This window comes from Galeopterus variegatus, unplaced genomic scaffold (genome assembly GCF_000696425.1).
Source record: "Galeopterus variegatus unplaced genomic scaffold, G_variegatus-3.0.2 Scaffold1258, whole genome shotgun sequence".
Classification (NCBI taxonomy): Eukaryota; Metazoa; Chordata; class Mammalia; order Dermoptera; family Cynocephalidae; genus Galeopterus; species Galeopterus variegatus.
The window spans coordinates 362,442-382,201 of record NW_007727369.1 but is presented as its reverse complement, the minus strand read 5'-3'; the positions used below and the strand labels follow the sequence as shown (position 1 = coordinate 382,201).

General features: G+C 36.1%; 1 protein-coding gene across 2 annotated transcripts in view; it reads left to right on the top strand.

The window, feature by feature from the left end:
- NYAP2 (neuronal tyrosine-phosphorylated phosphoinositide-3-kinase adaptor 2) overlaps positions 1-19,760 on the top strand; it is a 289,251-nt gene that overhangs the window by 9,435 nt on the left and 260,056 nt on the right. Inside the window, exon 3 of one of the 2 annotated variants that reach the window (XM_008575930.1) lies at positions 260-494. In XM_008575930.1, coding sequence (XP_008574152.1) covers positions 277-494 — 218 coding nt within the window. In that variant the 5' untranslated portion in view covers positions 260-276. Of the gene's footprint in view, positions 1-259; positions 495-19,760 lie in introns of those variants that run through there. The other variant, XM_008575931.1, reaches the window with a different exon arrangement.

Below are 19,760 nucleotides of genomic sequence, written 5' to 3'. Positions count from 1 at the left end.
ATCACCTTTCAGGATACAAGATCTTTGGCCTTCATCCTGCTCCTGCTGCTATGTTGAAGGATCACTTGCTACTCAGCAGCACTGTTTAATATTTACTTCAAATACTCTAGTAGTTTGTAATTTCTAACGAGACATTTTCTCCAAATGGATTCTACCATAATCATGGGAGATGTGGGATGACAAAATATTAGGAAAAATAAAGAGCACCTTGCTTTTATCCCCATTCTTGATAAAGGTATAATGTGTTCTTGCCCTCCAGGAAGTGTGCCTTTTCACATGATATCCTCCAACATGAGTTCTAATCCTGAGGAAGACCCTTTGGACACATTTCTCCAGTATATTGAGGATATGGGCATGAAGGCATACGATGGCTTGGTTATTCAGAATGCATCAGACATCGCCCGAGAGAATGATCGCTTGAGAAATGAAACCAACATGGCCTATTTGAAAGAGAAAAATGAAAAACGCCGAAGACAAGAAGAAGCAATCAAGCGGTAAATATAAGCACAAGCATTCTGAGTTTTGCACACATGACAAAATCTGTGAGTAGCGCTAAAGGCTGTGATGTTGTCACCTGGTCAAGAAGGGGCCTCTCAGGTAGTTAGACTCAATGAGATAATGTGAAAATGGCATCTCAGCCATACCTCCTGCTAACAGGATCCTCACTTCAGTTAACAAAAGTTATTCACTTGTGTGTTGTACATATGGAGGTACAGATGGGATGGGGAAAGAATTCAGTTTTCTCTAAAGAACATCCTCATGCTCAACAACTTCTTGGTAAAAGCATCAAGGAAGACACAAACACTTTAATAGCTAAAGTTTGATGAAAATCCCCACCTTTGATTGTCTTTGTTTATAGTTCTTACCTTAAAATAGAATTCATCTTCTTTCTAGATCATGACCAAGATTCATCAATAATTAGACCTAGCTGAGCCTCTGAAGGCAGGTAGAATCCTCAGTGTGTGCTCTCTGTGCAGAATTTGATGTCTATTATATCTCTTTTTTGGTACCAAGTACCCCAGGTTTATTCAAATGAAATTACTTTTATGGTGAAAAACCTACCAGCTATAAGCTGATGAGCTACAGATTGCTGCCTTGCAAATGGAGGTTAACTTTCCTAAGGCACTGACACCAAAAGAAAGATACACATCTTTTGATTTTTTGAAAGAAATGTTAGTGTTTTCTTTGTGTGTTGTGTTAAAGTGGTACAGGTAGATACATGTTGTGTTTGATGGAGTCCTGTTTCTGCAGTGGAGTCCATTTACTGAATGCAAAAATCCAGAATACAGGAAATTAACTAGCTGGATAACTGAATAATAATACTTTAGATATTTTGATGGTTCATTGATGAAGTTTTCATCTAATCTAGCATTAATACTTTGCTTACTCTGTGAACATTATATTATTAAGAAAAAAAATATTCTCTTTAGATGAACTATTCATGCTTTTAAAGAAGCTGGGTAAGGTCACATCACCCTAATCATTTAATGAAGAATAACTTTGTATGAGACAGAGCAAGAGAGCAATAGAGAAAGAGAGATAGAGATGAGGAAGAATTTTGAAAACAAACAAACAAACAAACAAAAAACTAGAAAGAAATATTGCAGAAGAATATTTTAAGAGTGTGCTCTTTTTTTCTTTGGACTATTAAATTGGAAATTTATTCTATTACTAGGTGTAAAAATGATTGTAAAATTGCACAGTTGATATTTATATTTAAAGAAAATTAATTTGTTCTTGGGGACTATGTTTTTTATTATTTCTACCCAATGTTAATTGGATCACAGATTCCTTTCTAGGGTACGCTAAATGCCCTTTCTTAGGACATTTTTTTCTTTCTGTAAAGTATTTCTGAGGAACTTCTGTTTGTATGTGAGCATTTTACTTCAGTTTTATGAGTCTGAGTTTTCTAAAATTCAAAACAAAAAGGATGGCCTACACGATTTCTAAAATAACTTCAGCTCTAAAATCTAAAGTTTTCCAAACTTGGCATTAAAATTCATTTTTATTTTATATAAATAAAGTTAAGTGCTGAATCATTTGATTAGATTTTACAGAATGCCCAAAGTGTATGCTATGATTTGAATGTTTGACCCCTACACAGGTCATGTGGAAGTTTGATTCCCAATGTGGCAATGTTGACAGGTGGGGCCTTTAGGAGGTGATTGGATCAGCTTGTGTTGACCCTACCCTCATGAATGAATTAACCCATTAATATGTTAATGATTTAGTGGGTCATTATGGGTGTGGACTGGTGGCTTTATAAGGAGAGCACATGAGTACTCTCTTGTTCAGCCTCTTCTGTGTGATACCCCACACTGTCATGGGGCTCTGTAAAGAATTTTTACCAACAAGAAGGCTGTCAATGCAAACCTCCACCTTGGACTTCCCAGCCTCCAAAACTGTAAGAAATAAATTTTATTTTATTTTTATAAATTACTCAGTTTCAGGTAATCTGTTATAAGCAACAGGACTGGACTGATACAGTGTGCTTATCATTGTACTACTAGCTTCTATGTTATATTAACAACCTTCAGTATGTTTTCGTTGAAAGATCGTAGATATTAAGACAACAAAAATGGCTAATTTTTACGTGGTTTTACTGTCAAGTATTCAAAGGTGCATAACCAATAACTCCAAAGAAGTCTAAATTCTAAGGGGCATGGAGCAGGACCTTAGGTAGGTGGAGACACAGCAAACCTCTGTCATTACATAATAAATGAGGTCCAGGCAATCCAGTTATGTGAACTTTGAAATAGTTCTTGCTAGATTAATAAAGCAATATTTTACAGAATTATGTTACATAGCATAAAGAAAAGATAGTTCAGATCTTTATAAAGATAGTTTATCTCTCAATTCACATAGTTCACGTTGAGCTGTAAAACTCCCAAATGACCTGGAGACATTTACTTCCACTTCTCTCCTTCAGCAGAAAACGAAATGTGAGTCTATCCCTGTATGAGAATGCAGCAAATGACAGGAGCAAATTGCCCCTCATGTTTTGTTCTAATTGGTGAGAGACAGCAGTGGTTTGGACTAGGTTGGTAGCAATAAATATGGTGTAAAATAATCAAATTACAGGCACTATCTGAATTTTCTGATTGATGACCGGTAGGAGCTGAATAAGAGAAAGGAATCAGATGTGGCTCTTAAGTTTATTCTGTGGTTGTTGTTTTCTATTTTATTTTGTTTCTGCCTGAACGAAAAGAATGTTTTTATTCAGTGAAATGGTAAAGACATAGCAAGTTTAGGGTAAATGGTGGAGGAATGTGAGCTTAGTTTTGGTATGCCACTTTTGTGAAGCTTCTTAAATACCCAAGTGGAGATGCTGGATAGGCAGGTGGACAAAGAATCTGGGACTTACAGTAAAGGTCAAACCTGAAAGTGTAAATGTGAGAGTCAAATTTGATATATTTTACAGTAATAAGCCTAGATGAGGTTTTAACTAGGTCTTAAATTTAGATAGAGATGATAAAAGAACCCAGGACTGTATCCTGGGGCATCTAATTGCTCACATGGTAGGAACAGTAAAAATATCCAGTAAGAATAGCTGTTGACAGAGGAAAAAAACCTCAAAGAAGAATGATGCCTCTGAGAGAAGTGTCAGAAGGGATTAAAGAAAGAGAGAAAGATTTTGGTGATAGATCAAAAACATTGAAGCCTGAGAAGTGGCCATTGCTTTTTGCTGCACTGGTGTTATTGATAAGAACAGTTTCATTGGAAGGCTAGGGACAAAATCCAATGGCATTATGTTCATGAGAGAATAGGTAAAAAGAAATTGAAGCAGAATATAGAGAATTATTTTGAGGGCTTTCAAGGTTATAAAAAAATAAATATATAGAGTGGTTAGTGGGGCAAGTGGGATCAAAGGTGGTTTTTAAAAATTAAAAAAATTTTAAAAATTTTGTACATTTAAGAAGGCAGAAAACTAGTGTATTTAAAATGCTAGTGTGAAAGAGAAATATTAATGACGTAGGAGAGGGAAGGAAAATTACCATGAGAATGTTTCTGAGTAGGTGAAAAGGGAAGGATCCAAGACGTCTTAGATGGAGCACGGACTGCTCAGCCACTGTAAGAGAAGAGGTGCTGCAGTATCCAGACGAATGAACGATGAATGAATGAAGGGCTAGAAACCTGCAGAAAAACACCCCAAACCTGGTTCTCTAAAGTCAATCACATAAATTTAAATCAGGAGCCAAACTATGGAGGTAACATTTGTGGAAAAACCAAATCAAGTGAGAATAACTAGTAGAAAAAGAGACAGAAGGGCAAAAATCTATTCTTTCTGTTCCTCCAAAAACTTAAGTACAGTTTGATCTGCAGAATGGGAAGAAAATCCGGGGCCTGGGGCTTAGGACAAGCTCTATAGGAAAATAGTGTTCTGGGAAGGTAACCAGGGTGGAAGCCGGTCCCATGCCTGGGCTGACGGGGCAGGGCACAGAGGAATTGCTCCCGTCAGTGACAACCAAGCCTTATCTTGAAGATAACCACAGGTAGAGACTCGGATGGTCACAGTAAACATGACCAAGTGCACCTATAGGAGATGGTCAGGTGTGGGGTGTATCTCAACCTGGGAGGGGTCAATCATATCCCAAACACCATTTTATTATTGTGCCCATAGTTTCTACATGAGCTGGGATTTGAAAAATGTAGTATATGTCTTGCTGTCTATAATTCTTTCCATTTTTCCCTACTCTCTCCCTCACCAAAATATTTTTCTGTAATTTTAATTTAAAGCGTAATTATCTTTGGAAGAAACAGGATACTTGTAAAGCCTCTTAAATTGTTGAGACTTCCCAGGTGTTCTTCTTTTCCAAAAGCAGGGCCCATGTGCAGTGAACGAGGACATAGGTGGTGTCTGGATATTGTTGAGGGACGGGGTTGGAGAAAGAAAAATGAAAGAAGCCAAACGAGTAATGATTGGATAGGAGGAAGGGACCAAGGTTCCCTTGTTACTCTGTAACAAGGCTAGCTGTGGATATTTCATCAAATGATCCAGTCTTAACATTCATGATAATGTCCAAATTCAATTTTATTTGGTTCATGTGGTGACGAGGATCCTGGGGTCCTGACAATTTAAAAACAATAACAATCTTTTATTGTCCCCTCAAAATCCATTTTTGGGGTCTCTTCAACTTTTCTAATAAGAAATTTATTTTTAATATTTTGGGAAAGTCCATAGCAAGATTCTAGTCTCACAGGAATTTGGGGATTCCAGGGATGGTGATCAATGCAGAATAGCCACATCTAAATTTAACACATATTTTCATATTTTTTAACTTATAGGTTATGTCAAGTAGAGAATATTCAACAGGGCATTAATGAACATAGTCAAATTAATTAAAATTATTTCACACATCTACTGAATGCCTTCTTAAGTATATATTATGATTTAACATATAGAATATAAGTGCTGAAAATCTAAGGATGGGGCATGTTTGACCTTGAAAAGGCATTGATGATAATTCTCTGTGAAATATGCCAGTTGCAATTTCAGAAATGTGCAGACTGCCAAGGATTGCTTAAAAAATGGAAATAGGATTTCATATGATTGACCTTCTGGATCACATATGTGCTGAAATGCCTTTTGTGCTGAAGCTGGGAAGCTTAAAACACTGAGCTCTCAGAAAAAGAATATCCTCATCACTTTCTTGGTGTTCTAAGTCACTTAAGCTTTCTGAGCTCAATTCCTTAGTTTTAAACTAACTTGAGCCCCTTGTCACTATTACCTTTCTTGTACCTTCACTTCTATATCTCAAATGGGATTTTACTGAAAAGGCTTGCTGGTGAAAAATACTAAGTAAATAAAAAATGATGCTGTTAGTGTTTTTCTTAACAGCTTCAAACAGCACTTGGTGAGAAAGAAATAGAGAGAAGGACTTAAAAGAGAAAAGTTAATGGAGAATGAAAAAAATTCTTTCAGCAGCTCATCTTTTCTGCTATTTTAAATCCTAATGGTTTTGTGCAGGCACTGTTAAATGAGATTTACTTTTTATTAAAAAGCCTATAAGAAAACAAACACGCAAAACCTATAGCTTCAGACACGTGAATTCACTTGAGATGGGTTACAAAACCCTAGTTTGTAATGTGAGTGGCTGAAAAGGTAAGAAAGAGGCATGATAGTGTGTTGAGCCATTGACCCAGCTCAGGGACTGGCCAATGAGAAGGGGACAAGCGACCAATGAGAACAGAGTCTAGCTTGTTATATCTGTGAACATAAAGCATTCCTTGGAGGTTCACTATCCACAGGCAACACTTTGTTTAGGCCATCAAGAAAGGATATTCACTGAGAAGAACGTGCGGTCAAAAGATCATCATACACACCAAAAGCACCATTAAATTCGAGGCTTTACTTCAAGCAAAAAAAAAAAAAATTTTTTTTCTAAATTCTGAAACTAGTTCTTACACTGTCTCATTTTGTTATCAGCCATAGTATTTTGAAATCAATATAGGAAACATCCCTTAAAAGCAACCAGAAAATATGTTCCCAGTGCATGGCTTTCCGAGCATAATTTCTATTATAGGAAGGGGTTGGAATTTCTTTTGCTAATGAAACAAATGCTACATTAGCGAAATTCCCCCAAACATTGTGAATCTGGAAGACAGCTCTCAACTTTAGCAAAGTGGTTCTTACATGAAGGACTACTTAGGCTGATTAGGAATGTCTCTATTCCCTGTGGACACCCTCAAGGGATCTATATAAGCTTATATTTCCTCTTTAAAAGTGACAGTCAAAAATGGAAATAGATTACTTACAGCTCCTTTAAAAAATACGTGCAATTGCATATTAGTATGTATTTTTGTAATCTCTTCATATTTGAGGGTTTTGGTATTTCTGTTACTCCAAGAGAACCAAAGGACTGCTAAAGGCCATCCTTTGGACATGGTGAAAAATGAAACTATAAATAATAAAAATGTTTGCCTTTCCTTTACTAACACATCGTTACCCGAAAAGCAAATGGCTACAATACCAAAGTTTTGAATTGGTTAATATTTTAAGTGCTTTACCCAAAGCCATAATTACACAGAGAGCTCTTATTAGGAAAATGTTAGCAGTTGCATAAATCCTCCTTAGATAGTTATGGTTTCTGGAATCATACCCACAATTGCAGCAGAACAATTTATGGAACTACAAAGCATTTATTGACATGCATTTTGGTGAATGATATACCCACTCTGTGCAGCATGAATAGTTACTTTGGTCACAAATAGTTAATATCATTGGATTTATTTTAATTAGAGGCATGTAGGATAATGGAATACCTTATCTGTATATCAAAAAGGGTATTGGTGCACCATTGCACGGGTGAAGTGAAGAAACTGTACTGAACAAATGTTCAGAAACCCAACTATCAATGTTAAAAAATTCTCTACAGCTAGTCTTTGAGTATTTAGGAAAGCTCTACAAGCAGCATAGAAATACCCCATATCTAGCCATAGCTCCTACGTGCTTAGAGCAACAGAAAAGAAAACCAAAAAGCCCTCAGCCATACTTGTATCTGGAATTAAACTAATATCTGCAGCATGTCAGGGTCTTGCTGGAATGAATCAGCTGATCTGATCTGATGTGAATTTCTGACCTAATTTTGCTGTAGGACTTAGTGCTTAGGCAGAGAAAACAAGGTTAATGTGTTGATAAGGGGCAAGATTAAACAGCAGACAGTATCTTAATAACGCTCTCTAATTTCGGCTTCCTCTTGTGTTTGTGATTAATTCCAATCACTTTTCTATTAATCATTTCAGAGGACCACAAGCTGCTTTTCTTGTTTTTATGTTAAAATTGTGCATCTGGATTCTTTTTTCCCCCAAGCTAATCAAGATATTTAGACATGGGAGTAATTTTGCCTCTAATACCAAATGCATGGGGAGGTTTTTATAGTCATAGAACCATACTATTAGAAGAGAAATATTCTTTATTGAGCCAGTAACCAAATCTACAAGACTGATTATAAGTGAATTAGTTTATTAAAGGTGTTATATATATATTTTTCAGTATTAGTGGGGAAAGTTAATATTGATGAACACATATCTAATGACACCCACCCCTTATTATGCAAATCAAAATGGTGTCTGTCCTGCTGGCCCACTGTTTTCAGTAAGGGTCCCCAGCTGTCCTAAGATGATTAATACAAACTTTAGAATTTTTCAATTTACAATTTACAGTACATTTGTGTTTGTAATAGACATTTTTTCTAGATTTTTCTGCCAGGACAGATATAAAGAGGGGCAAGCTAAAAGAGGCCATTAATGGTTCCTTTTAAGGTAAGCCCACTCCAGACTCTTCTCATATACCTTTCCAAGAGCTCTTCATGCTTTTGGTTGTTTCAACCTTAATTATATCCTGGACCTAGCACTGACTTTACATTTAAGAAGCTCAGTGTCTGTTCTATATCTGAAATAAATAGACAGATGTTGGGAAGAGGAGGGGCTTTTCACAACAGAGCCCCAGATGGGCCAGTCAGTCAGTCAGCACCAGAATAAAGCTCTTCAAACACCGAGGACATTGCGGCAGAGTCCTCACGGCAAATTGAATGATTGAAAAAGAAGTCCACTGGGAAGTTTAAGGTAATCTTTCTTTTAAAAGTAGTGTTAAATATGTAAAGATGGTCATAGATTCATTGGCTATGCTTTTCTGTCTAGGGCTATTTCTTATACTCTCCAGGCATTGGAGGATGGGTTCAATCTTACCTAAAGATGGACTTTGGGGAAAGTTCAAAAAAAAAAAAAAAAAAAAAGAGAGAGAAAAGGAATTATTATGGAGTGAGGTTTTGAGTCAGGGGATTTTTTTTTTCCCTACTGTAAATGCAATATCTCCTGCAGAACATGTCTAACGTAACAAATGAAACTGCTAGAGTCGAGCCTGAGCATGCTAATAAATCGCTCCCAGGCTTCTGTTCAACTTTGAGGTTGCCTGGAGAAAATTTCTTCATTATAAATGTATGGGTTACCTTGAAATTAATCTTAATTATGAATTGATAGAAGGAAAGTCAGGGCCCCCCCCCAAAACAAGTCTCTGCTCAGAACACATGCCTCTAGTTAAAACTTATTCTCGATAATGCTTGTATTTTGAAATGCACAGCAGAATATTTATGTCCATACTAGAATATGAATATAACCAACTTGCCAGGAAGCAGAGGGAGAAAAGGTCACTTTTTCTTTTTTTAAAGAAAAACACTTTCACTAAGATGTACCAGGAAGATATTTTAAGAAATAAAAAGACCAGCATTTGAAATCCATTATTTTAATTAGTAAATGGCATCTTAGTCCCTGATTTGGAGCTAAGTGTACCTCTCAGCATATCCTGATGTTTGAATAAGAAATGAAGTGCTTCAGCAATAAATGAAGAAGAGTGTTACCAAGGAGACTTCTTACTTTTCTGTGAGGCTGATGTTTATATGTGTTGCATAATTACTTCCTTTCCATGTTCAGTTTTTCATTAAGCACTTATTGAGCATTTATTATATTTCAGGCATTGGTCTAGGTGCTTGGGATAAAGCAGTGAACAGGATAGTTTAAAATGTTTCCCCTTATAGGATTTACTACCTGGAGGTAATGGGGGGGGGGAAGACAAATAAACAAACACATCTATATAGAATAAGCTAAAATGTGATGAGTTCTATGAAGAAAACTAAACCAGGGGATTGGGGGTCAAGGGCATAGGGAGAGTGCAATTTAAAATAGGTTGGTTGGGGAAAGACTCATGGAGGGTGTCACATTTGAGTAAGGACCTGAAGTAAGTGAGAGATGAAGCCATGTGGGTCTCTAGGGCAACAGGTTTCCAGGAAGAAAGGATGCTCAGAGAGGAGGTTGTAGGTGGATGCATTCCTTGCATGTTGAGGAAGCTCAGGAATGTCCATGTAGCTGGAACAAAGTAGAACGAGTGAGGCAGAGAAGGTCAGAAGATCAGGTCAGAGGCAATGGAGTAGGATCTTGTAGGGACATGGAGGTTACTGCAAGGACCTTGGCTTCAACTCAGGGTGAAATTGGGATGAGATGGGAATCAGAAAGGGCAGAAGCAGGGACACCAGCTGGGAGGCTGTGGAAATGACAGAGATGAGGGAAAACAGGGCTTGGGCTAGAGCAGTCTCACTGGAGGTGGGGAGATGCAGTGGAGTTAAGGTAGAGTTAAAAGAATTCAGAGACACATTGCATGTGGGGTGTGAGAGCAGGACGAAAGGTTGGCTACATTTCCATTGACTGGATGGGGAAGCAGCAGCAGAAGTAGGTTTGATGATTAAGATTTTGGACACATTATGTTTGAGCTGTCTATTCGGCTTCCAGTGATTTGTTGATATTTGTTAGAATTTCATGTTTCATTTTTGATAATTTAGAGGTATGAAATTGAAAAACATTATAGAAATGTTAAATACATTAATAAAATGCAAAAAGATACACGTACACACATTTAAGTTTGAGGAAATATTTTTTTTTTATTGTAGTAAGAACCTTGTACCTAAGATCTACCCTTTTAAGAAATGTTTAGGTGTATAATACAGTATTGTTTACTGTAGGCACAGTGTGGTACAGCAGATCTCTAGAACTTACCCATCTTGCATAACTGAAACTTTGCATCTATTGAATAGCAAATGGAGGGCAAGCATCCGGATTAACCAGAGCAAACGAACAATTGCCTAGAGGTCTCTGCCTTTGTGTAGTTAGCGGAGTCAATGATCTTGAATCTAAGAGCTATATGATCCACGCACTAGGCTGCTTTCCAGTTTAGGGCACACATAACAGTCCATGTCCTGTATTCTAAGAAACAAGATAAAAGGCACATGTAGCCCTTCAAAATACTGGACATTTTCAAAATGGAAAAATGCTCTGATTTAATTATTATTAATATTGGTAATGTTCACTTATGGCTTTTTGCAATGATGGAGACATAGATAATTAGTTTGTTAATTAACGTTAATTAATGCACATTGAACTCTCTTTCCATTCTCGGGTTTTCTAATAAACCTGTAGATTATTACCCCATTGTAAGTATGAAATTTGGAGTAATGCTGTGTATGTGGGTGGTGAAGGGGAGCATAGTTTAGCAGTGAGAAAATCCTAGTACCTAGGTACAGGATGGGGTTAGTTTCTTTCACTTGCTAGCTTTAGTGAGATTCGTAAAAAGTTCTGTGACTCTTAAAGTTAAGTTTATTCATTTTTTAATTGGAAATAACAATTCTCATTTTGTTGAGTTGCTGAAGGAAAGAAAAGACAACACGTGGAGCAACCAGTAGAGCAGCCAACATATCACAGCTGCTTAGAATTGGTGGTTGCTATTATTGTCAGTATTAATGTTGTGATGGCTATTATTAGTTTTACTGTCACCATTATTATCTTCGTCTACATCACATCTGGTGGCTATGTTAATAATGACATATGGCACCATGTCCAAAATGGTTCTACCTTCATCTAGGGTAGAAACAGTACAAGGGAAGAAAAGGATTGTTTGCTTTGAGCTGTTGCAAATTATACGTGTTCCCAGACCCTAACTGTAAATGTTTTACGTTATCATTTTGTTTCATCTTCTCAGTGTACGCATAATTTTGTTATCTTTCTTAAAATAGAATTACATGAGAATTTTGGCATGTGAATAGATTCAGAAGGATGCAATTTTTGGTACTTTTAGTCTTATTAAACTGGCCTCCAAGAGCAGAGAAACTGTTCTTCGTTCATAGTAGGTCATTAAACATTTGTCAAATCAGATTGTGTTGCTCTCACTTGGTGCACTGGTGATGGCTTTTCCAAGGCAATAGTAAATAAGCTACCATAGCATGTGATATTTTAAGTGTAATTCACAAGTAAATTTCCAGATGTTTACAGGGAACTACTCTGAAAGTTTTCCCTCTTGGCACATGAGCTGATAATTTTTTTTTTTACTCTTTAAATGGAAATGTATCCTTTCTGTGAAACTGCTATAACATTTAGGCCAAAGTTAAATAAAGAAAAAAAAAATGAATCAAGATGAAATGACTACATTATATCTACAAGAGCTAAAATCTGATATGATTTTGTTAAATGCTTTGTCATTTGATTTCTCTTCTGCAGAGCAATGTATTTTCAACATTATAGTGTAAATGCTACTATAGGGTTTCGGGTTCATATTGGTTTGAGGATGCTGGGGGAGGTTTGTCCAGTAATAGCCTCCAGCTGCCCTTTGCACAGGGAAAGAGCTCTTCATTTTTTCATACTACTTGATGTAGTAATCATAACTCTGACATCTTTTACACAGTGAACCAAAATTGTATGAGAAACTTGAGCTTTTAGGAATTTTCCTAGAGGGATTCTTAACCTCCTAGGATGCTTGTTGTCAGATTGTCACATATAATTTTAAAAATTGTTTGGATGCCTTTTATAATATGCAATTGACATAGTATTTGTTTGGGAGATACGTGACAAAACGGAATCAGAAATCACTTGTCAAGCAAGTTGTGTTCTAGGTCATTTTTTAAAAGAACATTATTCTTTCAGCAGCTGGTATTTTATTTTATTTAGCGGAGAGATGATATTTGGTGATTTACCAAAAAATGAGCAGTAATGGAGAAATTTAAAAGAAAGAAAATGAGAAAGTATTTATAGGGATCAGAACATATAAAGATTTTTCTCTCTGGATTGGTTGGGGGGTTGACTTTTTTATTCTCCTCCCATACCAGTTTGAAATTATATAGTAGAGAATATTTGTTCAGGGTCAGACTAGAATCTGAAATCCTTATTTTACCTTTAAAAAGTTTTGGGAAAAAACTCGTAATCAATATAAATTACTCTCTCCTTCCTAGCGGTCTCTGGATGATGAAGCAAAAGGTTAAGACATATTTAGTTTATAGTTTTTTTCCTGGATTTTTGCTGGGCCCTGTTTGAAGTCCCCAAACCTCAGCAATTCCCACCTCTCAGTAGATCAATAAAAATAGTGTATTTTATTTAGAAAGAAATCCCATGATGCTTTATAACCCTTGTTGTTAGTAAAAACACATTCATTTCTGGAAATTAGCTCTTTCAAATGTCAAATATTATTTTAAAATTGTTTCTTATTTCTTCTTTTCATGTCATTTTACTTTTCTTTCTGCTTAATACTTCTTAGGATTTTAATTCCTTTTCTGAGTTCCTGTCTTTTACAATCCATTTTAATTCCAGTCTTTTTAATTTTAATTTAGAATTTCTTCTGTTCAATTTACCCACAATTATTTTAAAAGTCTAGGTATTTCAACTAAAAACAGAAGAGAGAAACACATTTTCAAAACATGGGACATGGTTCAACAGATTAAATGGAATAAAGAGAGATGGGGGAGAAAATGACTGCCCAGTAAAAGCCTTTTTAGCAAATCATACTGAATCTCATTAATAAAGAATACGTCCACTCAAGCTGTACGATCAATCTGCCATGTGCATTAGTGATGTCTAGTCCAATTCAGGTAGATAAATTGTTCTCTAAGTGTCGGTCGGCTGCCACTCAAATAACAATACCAATAATACATGCCATGCTGAATTTCCCCTGACTCACGACGAATGTTTTTCACAGGGTTAGACTGGACTAAACAGGTGAAGGAAAATAATGATATCTGTCTGAATGAACACCACCACAGTAGCAAAAAGAACAGACAGCTGAAGAGATAAGCAGTAGACAAGAGCACTGTGAACCAATTTACCAAAAATAAACTGGCAGGGAGTAATGCAACTAAACCCCATGGTCAAAAGTGTCAGCGAAAAACACAACCAGAAAACTATAGTCATACAGAGCTCACAAAGGCACATGAGAGGATTGCTGTGAGACAAGGAGAATGAAGGAGAAGGGGAGACAAAGTAAATACTTCCATCAATGTTTTAATTACAGCATCTAGGCTGGTTTCTAACCATGAACCATTCTATTTAATGACGGATACTATGTCTAATATACTTCCCAATAGCTAGCTGTCAGAAGCACTCATATTATCAACAGATACTTTTTAAAGACACAGTATAATAGGCCTTTGTGAGACTGTTTTGAGATGATACCACATGATTTTTCTAAAGTAGTCGATCGGTTTCATATATGACCTAAAAATAAGAGCACCTGCTTTTGAACCTATAGTCGAAGGGAAAGTATTCTATCATTTCTTACAAGACTTAAAATCTCCAAGGACCTCCTGTGCATGTAAGAGAGCATTTTGAAATGAGGTGGAAACACTAAGCCTGTGCAGTTATATGATTGAATTAAAGTAGGAGAATGAAAGATTAGGATACTATTGGGTTTTAGGAAGGAATGCCACTTGTGGATTTGTTATTAATGCAGTGACCCTGTCTGTCCAAGTCTTTCCATTTCAATGTGACTTAGAATTCTAAAAAGAAGTCAGCTTAAAGGTGTTAACACAGTCTCCTGTGGAAGCTGCTTCAGCTAAGAGCCTCTACCTTTAATTGAACACAATTGGCAATCTTGGTTTGAGACAGACTGTGATTTAGTTAACATGAAAACAGAATAACCTCTGTCACCCCAGAGTTGAATGAAAAGTTCCACTCAGGCTTGACAGCATGTACGATCTATTGTAGAAGTGATAATCTGGGGACAAAATCAAATGTCCTTAGTGAACATGAGGAGGAAAGGACAAATGCCTCATATTGTGGCCTGCTGTTCTCCTAGACAAGAGTATGCATGTTTATTTTTAGATGATGTGCCTTAATAATGCACGCATAGTACTTCAGTCACACAGATGAAACCTTGTTTTAATGAATGGGCTCATGACGATCAATCTGATACAATAAAACTATGTCCATGAGCCAAGTAGACACTCTTGTTAGTTGCTGATAAGGATACCACGTATTCTGGCAGATAAAAACTAGCTGATATATTCACTGGTTTCAACTCCTTGAACAATCAATTTAGTTAATAAAAATCTCATCCTTTTACTGCATGACTCATAAATGTGTTATCAACGATGGAAATGCATAATCTTTTCATAAAATTTTCTAAGGTGAAGATTTGGAGACATTTTATTCCTCATGTGGATAACACAGTCCCTAAGATAATTGATGAAATGCAGTACTGTGCATTTAAGATCAGTCCTGAATATCTCAAATTCAGCATTTTATTTAATTTTGTTTACATTTATGTATGAATTTTGTCTTCCTCATCCCTTTCGAATTCATTAAGATAGGTTGAAAATATTGAACTAAGAAAATGTTATTTTGTATTAAAAGTGATAGCAGGCCAATGAACTAATTAAAGTTTTTATTAAGTTATTTTTCTTCTCAGGTATAAGTACTTCAATTTAATCAAACATCCCATTTCTGCACTTTCTACAAAGGTTCTCCTGCCGCAATTTGAATCATTCAAACCATAATTATCATCTCTAAGCAGAGCAACAAAAATAATATAGCACATAAGTAATATACTACCTACATGTCCTGTAGAAAGAGTCTACTGTTACACATGGTTTATAAATTAGCATGGGGATTTTTTAAATTTTTGAACATTGGTTTTTGAGACCTACAGTCCCAGAATAATGCTCTGCTATTATTTTATCAAGTCCTGTCCTTACATTTAATATCTGAAATATGAATACCATAAATGCATTGGTAGGTGATGCAATTACTTATTTTATCTGTCTAGACTGCAAGTCGAAATGTCAACTTAAGGGTTTTAGAATTTCCTCAAATTATAATTTATTCTTTTTTTAACCCCATTTTATATATATTCTATTGCCTTCTACCATACGTAGTCATGTAGTTCTCATAAAACCCAAGCATTAAGTAGAAGTAAATTCAATATAAGGAGAAAAGTAAAAAGAAAGAGTAGAGGTCAAGGAAATTTTAGTGAGTCACTGTAAAGCCAGACTTTGTTCCTCCTTCTCTAGTGTCTGAACATATAAGTTTGCAAAGTTTGCAACATGCTTATTAGGGGTTAATCGTTAAAAAAATTCTTGCAGTTTTATGAAGTAAAAAAAAAGAGTCCATTTTATCATACCAAATGTTGTATGTGTAAGCTGGTGTGTCTTAATCATCACAGTAACATTGCTATTTTAGAAGCCAAACTTTTGGCAACCTTAACTGTAGAAATTGACTTTTTCAAAAAAAAAAAAAAAAGAAAGAAAAGAAAAATAGAAAGAAAAAAAGGAAAGTGCCCATAGAAAGGTAGAAAGGAGACAGGAACATAATATCAGGTGTGCCTGGCAAATTTGTCTATGGAGCGGTCCTGTCTTCTCCTGCTCTTGAGTCAATGAGGCACATCTCTAACAGAGCTACAAGATAAGCGAGCAGGTGCATCCAAACAAAAGGTGCAGTCATCTGCCAGACTGGTTTGTTTCAAACTAGTCAGCCTCGCATATCAGAATCTTTATTTTTATTTTAGTTTTTGTGAATGTGTGTGTGTGTGTGTGTGTGTGTGTGTTTGATCCATTGGTGTTTTGATGGATTACACACAGAGCATTTCTCACCAGGAATTTATTCAAGTATGGGCACTTTGGTTATTAAATTGAGGTCTCATGTTAGAGGCCATTAAGCAAATTATTTAGTGCATTCTGCTTTAGAGGGCAAGGGCACAAGTACAATATTTTATAACTGGTTAATTTCATGCTGCAATTAAATTCTTGATACACACTTAGAATGGGAAACAATATGAACGGAAATATTAAAGAGGGTTCTCTATTGTCTAGTTTCTCTTTGAAAATGAACTTTTCTAAGAGCTTTATCTGATATATTTAAAAATACACACTCTTTTTGCACTATGGTAGGATGAAAACTATGTGTTGTGTAAAGAATAATCAAAGCAGAAATAAATGTTTGGGTTTTTAGGTTTACTTTTAGATTTTATTCAACCAGCCAGAGTTTTTTTTATAACAAATTTAAGCAGACACTTTAATGAAGATAATTTCAAAGGCAGATCCTTCTTTAAAAAATAATGAAACCATACAGATTTTATATACATGTTATATGTATGTCTTATTTTTTAATTTGATGACTGGACTGTGAGAAAGTGGAATTGTGTGTGTGTGTGTGAGAGAGAGAGAGAGGAGAGAGAGAGAGAGAGGAATATTGAAGTGTTAACTCAAGTTTAAATTCATTACAGTGGGAAACATCCAGACAAAGAAAAAAATAAAGAAGTGGTTTGTCAGGAACACATTTTTAATAATTGAAATTAGAAGAAAATGTCCTCTGGAAAATTAGTTATATGTTATACTTATCTCTTCTTTTTTTCTTTCTTAAAAAAAAATCTATTTAGGATTCTTATCTCAACCCATAGTATAGTATAGCAGTGTGATCTCCAGAGTCAGGCTTCCTTCCAAACCAAACGTTGCCATTTCTCCTTCTGGTTTTGTGATTGTAGGCAAATTACTCAGATTGTCTGGGCTGCGGTTTTCTCCATGATAGAGTGGTGATGAAAATAGTACCTGCAGCTTAGGATGCTATAAGAAATAAATGACATCGGACACATAGAGGGCTTAAAACAGAGTTCACATTGAGTGATAGTGAGTGTTAACTCTTGTGCTCTGAAATATGCACACCATGAGGGCACTGTCCTCTGCACCTAGAATAGTGGACATTCAATAAGTATATTTGAATGAATTATTGAACGATTAATATTATGAAAGCTTATTTATGAATGAATAGGAAGATAGTAGAGTGGCGTAATTTGGGAGAATGTGTATTTAACCCTCATCCTATAAAAAGTCCTCCCTTAATATAACGAATGTCATAAATCCCCAAATTACAAAACTATTCTTTGGGCTTGCATATTGCCTCTCTCTTTATAAGGCAAATGAAGACACCATATTAGTATAGTGGTATTAGTATTAGTCATTTTTGCCTTATTGTGGATGATTTTATTATATCTATTCTTAATAATAAGTTAAAGAATACAGCTGTTTTAAGGAGCTATACAAGTGACAAAAGATTGTGAAATGAAAGAAGTGGCCATGAGCTGGTAACAACCCCTCCCCCCCTCCATTTTACAATTTTTCTTAGATTTGGGTTAATATGTAATATAAGCCAAGCAGGAAAAGAGGGTTCCCTGTGATCATATAGCAAGTCATTGCTAAATTTAGAAAGAAAAGTAAGACTAGTTTCCTGGTACAACTGATCTCAATGATCCCCTTTAGTTTAGAATTTTGTTGGGTATAGAAATCAGTTGGGCAGTCAACCTGGAATCTTTGGATAAGAGAAGTGGAAAGTTAAAAAATAAAAAAAAAAGACCTGTTAAAGACTACTGAATAGAAAAGCTATCTCTCACCCTAAGATTTTCTCCACAACTGCAAAATAGATGTATGAATGTGAGGGCATATGAAGATCAGTTAAATATTCAATGTTTCCAATATAATCACCATTCAGAATTTAACACCTTGGACACACTGTTCACAAAAGGGCCAGTTTTATTTTTTTATGTGATACTAAGAGACACACATATCATGTACTCCATCAAACTGTGTAATTTTAGTCAAATCTATTTATCCTTGAAGTATCTCAGTTTCCTCCTCAATGAAAATCACAGTCATAATGCCCTCCTTGCCAGAATGTAGTAAGGAGTAAAAAGAGTATCAGGATTGCTAGAGGGGCCTCTGTTCTCCAACCACAGAGAATGTGTGGTTCCTCTATAATCTCAGCCTCTGCTCATGCCTGTGTTTGTCACGCCGATTGCCACCTGGGTCTTGGACAGGTCCCTATGGCTCCTTCAGGACTCAGCTCAAGTAGTATCTGAAACCTTCTCTGTCCTTCACAGGCATTATCGCTTGTTACATTTGCTGCCATAGCACTCTCTATGTAATTCTATTCTAAAATGTAATGCATCTTCTGTAATGATTTCCCTTCCATATGTAAAATTAAAACTGAGCCAAATAATGGCCAGACCCTAGCACAGAATATCATTTAAACAAATGAGTCTAATGATCTAAGATATTTGTGAAGTGATTAGATCTTTGCTGGAGTCTCTCAAATAGCCAAAGGAGAATTTTATTCAGAAAACCCAATACTTGACCCTCCTTTCCACCCATAAACTCCTAACAGTCCCCACACCAGGGAACTTGGGCTTTCCTATCCCCACTTCCCTGTTTGGTTAAGCTCTTTATTGTGTAGATCAGGGTAACTTTTTGGAATTTGGGGGTTCTGACAGTGATGCGAGAGAGGTCAGGTTTTCCTCCTCCAGTCTTTGTGACTGGACTCTGCACAAGACAGAACGTCCCCAGGCTAACCAAGCAAGAAGGCATTTTTCCTCCTTAGGGAGTGAAATATTTATAATTTTAAACCTTCATTTATCCCAACCATAGTTAATTATTCCTCTCTCTCCACTGCTGTATTGTGAATTCCTTCTCAGTATAGGAATCAAGGTGGTGCCTGAAAAGATGAGTTGAAACTTGGGTTCTGAACATCATTTGGCAGCGTGCTCTTTAAGATTTTCCTTCCTCTAGCTGTTTTTTCCTCTTCAGGTACTATCTAATCCATGGGTCAGCAAACATTTTCAATTACTTTTATTTTAGGCGTTTTGAACCATAAAGTTTCTGTTGCAACTACTTAGTTCTGTTGGTGCAGTGTGAAATCACCCTAAGGATATCTACATGAGTGTGCATGGCAGTGTTCCAATAAAACTTAACAAAACAATGTAACAAGTGACAGGCCAGATTTGGCTTGCAGGTCATACTTTTCTAACACCTGCTAGTCTTCCTGTTTGTTTTGTTAACCTAATTGTCACCATCCAGGCCAGTTCTTTGGAAGGGATTTCGCCATATTCTGCCTTCCCTGGACACGTGATTTTTGGAAAAGCATCAAGGCACAGGCTTTAGAACTCTACTTGCTGTTGAGTTTCTGGTTGG